The sequence below is a fragment of the Carica papaya genome, chromosome 9 (assembly GCF_054855325.1).
Source record: "Carica papaya isolate Zhongbai chromosome 9, ASM5485532v1, whole genome shotgun sequence".
Taxonomy (NCBI): domain Eukaryota; kingdom Viridiplantae; phylum Streptophyta; class Magnoliopsida; order Brassicales; family Caricaceae; genus Carica; species Carica papaya.
The window spans coordinates 32599056-32609545 of record NC_142317.1 but is presented as its reverse complement, the minus strand read 5'-3'; the positions used below and the strand labels follow the sequence as shown (position 1 = coordinate 32609545).

The window sequence follows — 10490 nt, the reverse complement described above, 5'->3', positions numbered from 1 at the left end:
ACTACATGTTAAAAGAGAAATCGTGCATTTCAATAACTAGCCAGAGCCAGTACATTAATAATAATATAACTAATAATTTTATGACCTCTTATTAAGAACACACATAACAAAACTCGACTTGAACCCATAACTTTATAAAAACAATGTAAAATACAAACCATCTATCCAAAAGATGGTTTAGAAGAGAGTAAAAAATTTAGAAGAGAGCAAAATATAAAATACAAAGCTCGACTTGAACCCACTACTTCATAGAGAAAAGTTAGTTTAGAAGAGAAATTAAATAGAGAAATATCAATGGGAAGACTCTTTCATAATCTTTTCCTTACTCTCTTCATAAACAACAATCTGTAAGGTTCTATATACTCCTTCAATTCCGAGGTCAGTGACTTGTTTGGTGTCTATGTCATATAAGACCATCTCTCCCTTGCCATTATCAAGAAACACCTTGCCATCCTTCCAAAAACCCAATGGATACCAACACCAATACAACCCAGGATTGGGATCAATTCTATACAATTTACTCCAAGACTCTTCTACACCAATTTCATGTAAAACCCATACGTCAAACCACCAACCGTCCTCCATCCTTCGACTGTACCATTGACTAACACAAATCGTTAAACATTCACCTAATGGGTAGAACCACATAAACGTAAAAAATCTATTGCTATTACCAGGAAGCCTTGTGTTCATAAAAACCTCATTTCCTATATCAAATGTAGTGATTCTTCCTTCATTATTGGCACAATTTATTGTAAACCAAGATAAGGTTCCGTTCACCACCATGCTTGAATTTTTTAAAAAATCAACTATACCCATTCCTTGAATATCGATTCTCTTCCAAGAATCTTCTTCTAGGTTGTAAAGTTCTATATAATATTCTTCTGTAGGAATTCTTATGAGTTTTATCACCTTGTAATCTTTACTCTCTGCAAGGTATTCAAACCCAGAAAGAATTACATCAGCAATGACGTTTCTCCTCTCGCGATTAAAATATTGAAATTGGGGTGGTGGGAGGATTTTTAACTCGCCAGTAGCAGGATTCCATAGGAAAAAATCATCCCTATAATGATCATGTAAACATACTATCCCGTTACATGAACCCACCACGTTGACTGTCGCTGACCCATGATCAGGTGAGTTGATGGAAGGGAGGTATTGGGTTGTAGACATTTCGTGAAGGCTGTTATAAGAACAGAGAGAAAACACAGCAGGCTCCTCTGTGTTATCAGGGTTAGGGTTCTTGTTGATACGACTGATGAGGAGTTGGGAGGTGGTACTGTTGGTGTTCTTGTTTTTGGCGTTGAAGAGAATGCTTTTGCCAATGGCCTCTGGATTATGTATCAGAGTCGACCATGACTTGCAAACGCATTTGAATCTGATCAAACTTTTGGCTGGACATTTTAGCAGGAGAGAAACTGTTATGTCTTCTATCCAAGACTTATGAGCTAATGTCATCTTTGACTACTCAATGGATTAACATATGCATATATATATATATACATATATATAACAAGGAATGTTACATGTATATATATGGAAAGTTTTGTATGTATATATTAACGGTTAGGTTATACTTCACGAATCTTCTTTTTTTTTTAGAATTTTATTTATTGTAAAATCTTAAATATAAAATATATAAAAAATAATATTTAAATGTCTGCTCAATCTCTAGTTTTGGCAAATATCTCAATGTATTTGAATTATTCAAACTTCAAAAACTTGACCGATATAAATTAATTAGAGTTAATTCTTAATTTGTATTATATTAATATTTTATAAAACTTAAGTTTTTAAGAGTATTTATTGGTTTCAAAATTAAACAAAGTTAAGGTTTATATTTGTTTTTAATCAATAATTTAATATTATATCAATAGTAATTTATATTCGTAATTTGGTATTGGATAAATAATATATAACCATTTATATATAACGAATATTCTGAGTAAAATTAAGCGAATTAAAAATTGAGATATCTTATATATATATAGAACGTTTTTTATGTATATATCAACGATTAGGTTATATTATATGAATCATTTTTTTAAAAAATTTTATTTACTGTAAAATCTAAAAGAAGAAAAATATCTCGAGGTATTAAAGTTTCCTCAATCTCTAGTTTTGGCAATATATCAATGTATTTGAATTATTCAAAAATTCAAAAACTTGACTAATATAAATTAATTAAAGTTAATTCTTAATTTATATTATATTAATATTTTATAAAACTTAAATTTTTAAGAGTATTTATTGGTCACAAAATTAGACAATATTAAGTTTTATTTTTATTTTTAATCAATAATTTAATATTATATAACTAATAATTTATATTAGTAATTTATATATAACCATTGATATATAATGAATAGTCTGAAGAAAATTAAAGGAAGGAAAAACTAAGATTAATTATGTTACAGAAAAAACAAAAGTAGAAGGTAGAAATAAATATATGAAAAAACTAAATTAAATTAAAATAGTCATAGATATATGTGTATTATTTAATAATTTCATTAACTTTATAATTATATGAATACTTTTTTTTAGTACATTCCTATATTTAATAATTAATTCATATAAATAATTAACTGCAACATAAATAAAATTTAAATTAGAACATATATGTAAATATAATCCGACTCAAAGCTATGACTTCTTGTAGAGGAAGAGACATACCGATTATTTAAGTAATGCGATAAATATATTGATTAGAAATATTTCGGTCATTTTGTTTAACTTATAAAAAAATACTAATAATATTAATTATAAATAATTAATTACATTAACAAAATATTTAATGGTTTATAGTACGGCGTTATTTACTAATAATATAAAATTAAATAATTAATAATTTTGTTTTATAATTAAAAAACTAAGAGAATAATTAAATATAATTTATACTACTTCAATTTTTCAAAGAAAAAGAATATCAATTTTTTTCTTTCAGAATAAAATATATTATTTTACTTCAACAAAAAAATAATAAACAGTAAATTTATGTTAACAAATATAAAAGAAAAATAAAATAAATTTATGTTCTATTTTATTAACAAATCTATTTTATATATAATCACAGTTTAACTTTTTTGTGCTTTGTTGGTTTTTTTTTTTCTACAATAAAAGTGTTTCTTTTTTATTTCAATGAAGTTTTTTGGGCTGATTTTTGGGAAGTATCTTAATTTTTACTAGTTATATATATGATGTTGATTGTTAATATGTTTATCTACTTTGAAATGTCATTAAGAAAAAAGATAATTTTCACATTTGTCGGTAAATGCTATTTCACGAACATTTGACAATCTTCATAGCTTTCTTTCTAAATCAAATACTTAATATTCTTGCTTTCATTCATTATTTAAAGACAACTATTGAGGTTGTAGATATTGTCAGTACCAAAATTCGTTCTTAAACTCATAGAAGAATTAGTGGTGAGGTACTTTAAACTATACTGTATTTCGGTACTAGTTTTAAGTTCTCATTACATTTTTTAATAATTATTGATATGCTTCTAATCAATAAAAATATTCAGTTGATGTTTCTTACATAATGTTTTATATACTAATAAACAATGCAGCAGAAACACTGATTGTATTTTAATTTTGGTTGTCTACTAATATGAGATCTTTTTTTGCTTGTGTTTGCAGGAGAGTTGAGTATCGAAACATAGATTTTGTCAATAGCTCCTAATTTTTTGAAAATAAAAAAGTTGATGTAGCTCCTAATTTAAACGATGCTAAGAATATAATAGCACTAACTATTGAAAATGATATTATGATTCACATGATGCATACCTCACTTCTTCGCAAAGCAGGTGTAAAATCCTTTGTAGCGAAGAACGAATAGGAAGCTATTAATCTTTTTCTTTCAGGGGCTTCTTTCGATCTTGTTTTCAAATATAATAAGATGTATATCATGAATGAACCTACGGTATTTTCTTATTTTTATCTTTAATAATTTATATATATTATGTGCAATATCTCATATTTTATTTATATACATATATTGAATAAGCATCAACTACCAAAAAATTCTATGCTTTTATATAATGTAATTACTTGAATTTAACTAAAAATATATGCGTAAGCAAATTACAATTGGTGCATTAATTTTACTCTTAAGATTAAATGATAACGAAAAAATATAAATATTTATATTTTTTTGTTTTACTCTTTGAACAAAAAATATATATAATTAAAACAATAATTGTGTCAAATATACTAAATATTACGGTTTATATAAAGACTTCATAATTGTATATATAACCATTTTCTATAGAACTTAGATTTAATAAATACTGTCCTTAAAATATACTTGATATTTCTTATTACTTTATTGGCAACAATGAAGCTACGAGCAATGGGAGTGAATAACATGATTGTTGGCGTAACTTCTAACGATCGCAAAGAAAAGAAACAAGATTTCATGAAAGCAGGACTTGATGATTTCTATGTAAAGCCATTAACTTCAACTAAGATTACTAATTTACTCGAGAAGTTCAAGAAGAACTAATTATTTTTTATTGGTGGTTCATGACGTCAATTGATATATATATTTACAAATCTGTATAACTAAATAAGTATGTTGCTTGCTCTAAGTAAAACTATCTATAAGTATTGGTCTATTTAAATAATATAATATTTAATAATTTAAGTATGACTACCTCGTATCTTAGATATAATATATTAATTAGTAATATCTACATAGCAAATCTTAGACGACAACCCGTTGCATCATCGTTATCCCATAATGTAACCCTCGTACACATAACCCTATAGTTGAGAGTACGTAATTAATACTTTCTTCGTAATCATCCAATAGAAAAAAAAAAGATTTCAAATTATTATAAACAAAAGAAAAATAAGAAAAGATCTAAAATTAAGAATGATAATTATTAGATGTTAAATGATGATACAAATGATTTAACAAACTTCAATAAATAATTATTAGATGCTATATAACGATGATACAAATTGATATATTACTTAAGTTTGTAGGCTCTAAAAATATAAATTTACAATTCAGACAAATGTAATAAGGACTTCATTTGTAACAATAATAATATAAATATATTATTAGAGAAATATTATTTTTTAAAAATTTCAGATCTTGTAAAAGATGCGGAATAAACTTCTTCGGTATAAATTATTGAAGAAAAAATCGTTAGTGAATTTTGTATCTCATAAATTAAATTTTACAAAAAAAAAAACTAACTAAAAATAATGAAAATCTAAAATTGTATTTTGTCATGTTTAATTTATTCTAGCATTGATTCTTTTTTCAGCTTAAGAGAAATATATACATATATATATATATATATATATATAAATGAGTAAGTGGAAGACAAGTATGGGCCTAGGTCTGGGTCTGGGCTTGGATCATAGTTTAGGCCTTGGTCTCGGTCTAGACATGGGCTTGGGCCTGGGCCTGGCCATGGACATGAAGAAATGCTTAATGTAATATATTTATTCCATGTAAATGGCGCGGGGTGCAACAGCTAAGACCCGACCCGAGATTGCAACACAATCAACGGTAAGTTGAGGGCATAATAGGAAATTCACTTCAAAATTTAAACTCTGTTTTCCTGATCCGACGAGGAGAAGATGAGTCTCTGTTTCTAAGAAAGAAGAAGGATATGAAGCGGAAATCCAAAGAAGACATTAACTGTTTTTTTCCATTCTTGTTTTCAAGATTAAGAAGAAGAGACTCTCTGGATTTCCTTCCATTGTTTTCATTCTTCTGCAAATTGCTTCTGTGGTAAGAAAAAAAGAGATTCAACCTCTGTGTTTTCTTTTAGGCCTTCTCTGTTCCAAATCGATAGAAGGGATTTACAGTTTGTCTCCGTTCTTGTTTCGAAATAGAAGACATTCTCTGGGTTTCCTTCCGTTGTTTTCATTCTTCTGCAAATCGCTTCCCTTTCCTTGCTTCTGTGATAAGAAGAGGAGAGATTCAGTCTCTGTTTTCTTTCTGCGTTTCTCTCTTCCAAACAAACCGTTGAAACCTTTCCTTCTTCAGATTCTCTATTGCCTGCGAGAAAGATTTCAAGATGGATGAAACATTGGAGATTCTTGCAGCTGCCAAGAAAGCCGCTGATTCTGCAAACATAAAGGGTATTCTTCGCGGTTCATCTGACATTTCTAGATGTGTTGATTGTTTGAAGAAGCTTGAAACCTGTCCCTTCAACGCTGAAATCATCAACACCCACAACATCTACAAGAAGCTGCAAAATCTCTGCAAGCACAAGAGCAGAAAGATCTGCTCTGCAGCTTCCCGGCTTATCGATGTGTGGAAGAAGAGAGAGATCGAGGTCTCAAAAAGGTTGACGCGGCCAGGTATCATTCGCATCAAGTTGTGCCCTGCACCTCCTGCTCAGCCTAGTTCTCACAATGTTTCAAACTCGCCCCCTCTTCAACCCTCATCTCTGAAGATGGAAGAGTCCACCAAAGCTTCGAACAAAGGGCTCATCATTCGCCTCAAGATGCCATTGCAAACTCCTGTTCAACCTTCATCTAAGAAAGTGGAAGATGCACCAAGAAAAAAAGTCAGGGCCATGCTTGAGGAAGCCTTCTCAAAGGTAGCATCAGAATCCAGGGGAAAGATTGGAAAGAATATGTGTTTGAGGGATCCTGTTGAGGTTGCTGCAACGGTTGAGTCTGAGATGTTTGCTCAGATGGGTAGTTGCCTTGGAAATCAAAAGACGAAGTACAGGTCCATTCTGTTCAACCTGAGGGATGCAAAAAATCCAGACTTGAGGAGAAAGGTTCTTTGTGGAGATATCAAACCTGCTGAGCTGATCAAGATGAAAAGTGAGGAGATGGCAAGCAATCAACTTAAGCTTGAGATGAGTGAGATAAGAAATAGGGCTGCACTTAGGGAAGAGTCTTTGATATGTCAATTAGCTGAATGTAATGCTGTATATTGATTTGTTTAGACCATTGGAAAGGAAGTAATATCCTGTATTGCTTTGTTGGAAAGAAATTTGATGTAATAGGTGAGTACCACTGTTAGAGTCCTGTTGAAATTTGATGCAAGTGACTATGGCTCTTTGCATCTTTGAAAAGTTCAATGTAATGAGATGAACATTTTGCTGATTTGAAAATTTTCATTTTGTGCTTCTCTGCTTCTATTTTCCTTTATGGATTGTTCTTCTAGGCATGTAGAAGAATTTTTGGAATGAAGAACATTTCAATGGAATGAATTGAGGGAATCCCCATGGATGGAGTCTTGATTGGTGGTGACTCTGCAGAGGAATTTTATAGTTGTTAGTTGTTTATTGTCTTTGATGGAATCTTGAGAGTAATTATGTAATATTGTTAAAGATGAGAAAGCAAGATATAGTTCTTCAAGAAATTATGAGGGCATTTGGGAGAAATATTTTAGACATGTCTGATGATATTCATGATTTGCAGCTCCACCAGCAAGAATCAATGTTGGTGTGAGTTATTCCTTTTTGGACAGTGTGGATCACACAGTCACAAAATTTGAGAGAAATGACTAATGTTGCTTGACTGGAGGCCGATTTCTGCTCGGGCATAATGGAGGACACGTTGGCTTTGCTAAAGCCTTTGTAGGGGTTTTGGATGAGCCTCTGACATAAAATAAAAGAGAGTCTGTAGGCCAAGTATTTGACATTTTGAGCTCCTTAGTGTAACTTTAAATTCAACTTTAAAACTGTTTAGACCATTAGAGAAGTAGTATTATTCTGTATTGCTTTGTTGGTATAAAATTTGATGTAATAGGTGAGAACAACTAGTAGTCTCGAGTTGATGCAAGTGAATATAGTTTTTTGAGTCTCTTTCAAAAAACTCAGTGAAATGAGATGAAAGTTTTGTCGACTTGATATCCTCCCCTGTAGTGCTCCTCTCCGTATATTTTCCTTTATGGAATTTTTTTCCTATGCAATTTCTCGAATGAAGAAGTTTTCTAGGGAGGAGTTGAGGAGTCCCCATAAATGTTTAGTTGTGTAGTTGCTTATTTTCTCCAACATGTTGAATTGTTTTAAGAGTTGCAGATTTTCAGTTGTTTCAATTTGAGAGCTTACTTCTTACTGCATCCCCATTCTAACAATTTTGGCAACACCATGGACCCAACAAATGGTATGTCATTGGTAACTTTTATTGCTGCTGCTGCTTGTGCAATAGTATTGCTAACAATTATATATATATATATTATATATATATATTTCTACTGATTATCTTTTGGATGCAAATGGTTACGGAGGTGTTTTCTCTTGCAAAATTTAGTTTTGAGCTCCTTATTTTTGAAAGCGAAAATATAATATCGATCTTTCGAGTTTCGATAGTTTTTTATTTCATGTCTTATTTCTTGTAGGTTACACATGAAGTGCTGACTTCTGCATCTTTTTTTAAGTATTTATTATGATAATATCTATTTTACATCTTTAACTTTCGTAGAGGGTTTGAGTTTTCAATTTCTCTGAATTCGGAGGGAATAGACCTTGGTGAATCAAGCAGGTTTCAATTTTCTGTTTTCTTACCTTTTGGATTTTCACTGTCTCCATGGTGATGGTAAACATCACACAACTAAATTTTACAAAACTGCACTTAAGTGCTGTTAGGGATCTCGGATTCGCATACTTTTTGTGCATTACCCCCCATTATATGAAAGTAAATTAAGAAACACAAAGAAGAAATGTGTTAGCCGAAAGTATGAAGGAGAGATGTTGAAATACTAATATATTGATGCAGAGAATGGACGGGATATATTCTTGTGTTGTTTTCAAAGATGCTTCAAGGAAAATTTGCCATGCATAAGGGCAAGGGAAGGTTGGAGCAGTAAATTGTGAAAACAAAGAAGAAATATATGAGCAGAAAGTATGAAGCAGAGACGTCGAAATACTAACATATTGATGCCGAGAATTGAAGGGGATATATTTTTGTGTTCTTCTGAAAGATGTTTCAACGGAAATTTGCCATGTTCAAGGTCAAGGGAAGGTGGGAACAGTATATAGATTTGGTTGGCATTGAAATGGAGGAAAACCATGACACTGCTAAAACCTTAGCAGCAGTGTCATGAAGGAGCATATGGCACCACAATGGAAGAGGGTTTAGGCCAAATATTTGGCATTGTTGCTTCTTAACGAACTCATTACTATAACTTCAAACTCGAGTTTAAATTTGTAAAACAGTAGTGTTTGTCGTTTTAAAACAGATTGTATATAAATCTGAAAATGGTTCTGATTGTCAAAGTGAGTTTGTTATTCGTTTTCAAAATTTTTAAATTTTGCACCTTGATAAACCAAATGACTTATATTGGACAACTTCCTGGGTTGAAAAAGAAGCCCATGGAAAAATTTCTCTGTCTCTTAAATATGATGGTGCAATTAGATGGGCAGGTTAATATGTCAAGAGATCATGTCATCAAATTGCTTCGAAAGAAGAAAATTTTGGCAGAGAAGATTATGATTGTTTGGTTAAAACAAAGTCTGACATGAATATGATTGAATTTCCGTATATAAGTCTTCTGCAGCCTTCAAACATAGAATGGTCTAGAACTCGAGGCTTATTTAGTGGATACTGTAGGTTATGTTTATAACAAGTTCGGAAATTTTTTTAAGTTCTCTTACAAATTTTAAGCTTAGTTGTCTGTCAAACTCTCCTAACAAAGTACTTTTATAGGGATCGAGAGTATTATCTAAGAGTTGGAACAGTCAAAGGACCTTTTCTGTTCTCCTCTGCATTTCCAACTTTCTGAATTTGGTGAATCTAATCTTGACCAGACCTTATAAGAAGAAGTTGAAATGAAACTTCTAACAGTTAGGTTCAGACCCAGTTTTGCATGTAGACTTAATATAATTAGTTTATTGTGAATTTTGACAGGAAAAGGATGACTTAGGGTATATACACAGAGTTAGAGTTCTAGATAGTAGAGAAAAAATCCTTCTATTTTAATCTCCAGAAGATAGAAAGTAGTTATGATCTTGTAGTGGGTTAAATTGTGTTAATCTTGGATTTATGTTTTCTTACATGGTAGTAGAGATGCTTGGATATCTCTGTTTCTTTCTCTGCAATTTTCATTTATGCTTCTTTTGTTTAATATAGGCCTTTATGATTTATTGCAATTTCATGTGTGTTTACGGTAAATGTATCTGCATATATATATATATATGTTGTAAGATATAGTAGAGATTCTTGTATATCGAAAGATTATGAAATGGATTTGAGATGTGCTCTTAGAATTTTTTATATTCTTTTAGTGGTAAACTTGTTAGATTGAATCTTATTAAATAAAAATCGTCAAAATTTGAAATGATTTGCTTGTTAAAGTTTGAAATGATTTGAAAAACACACAGCTTATTGGCCACACTAGTCATGACCTTATATATCAGTTGAGAAGTGGCCAATTGGTTTGTTTACTTCTTTTCGTCTTGTTTAGTTGTTTACTCGATAGGTTGAATTGGTTTTGTACTTGCAGGTTTTCAGTTGTTGGGATTTGAGAGCTTACTTCTTATTGCATCTGTGTCCAACAATCATGGA

The 10490-nt window shown here is 30.8% G+C and overlaps 1 protein-coding gene across 1 annotated transcript; it reads right to left on the bottom strand.

The window, feature by feature from the left end:
- Positions 1 to 291: 291 nt before the first annotated feature.
- LOC148240271 (F-box/kelch-repeat protein At3g06240-like) lies at positions 292 to 1458 on the bottom strand. Its single transcript, XM_088212121.1, has one exon. The coding sequence runs from the start codon at positions 1456 to 1458 to the stop codon at positions 292 to 294; it is 1167 nt and encodes a 388-aa protein (XP_088068247.1).
- Positions 1459 to 10490: the final 9032 nt, after the last annotated feature.

Coding starts and splice junctions, on each gene's coding strand:
- LOC148240271 (XM_088212121.1), bottom strand. CDS start 1,458: ATGACATTAGCTCATAAGTCTTGGATAGAAGACATAACAGTTTCTCTC.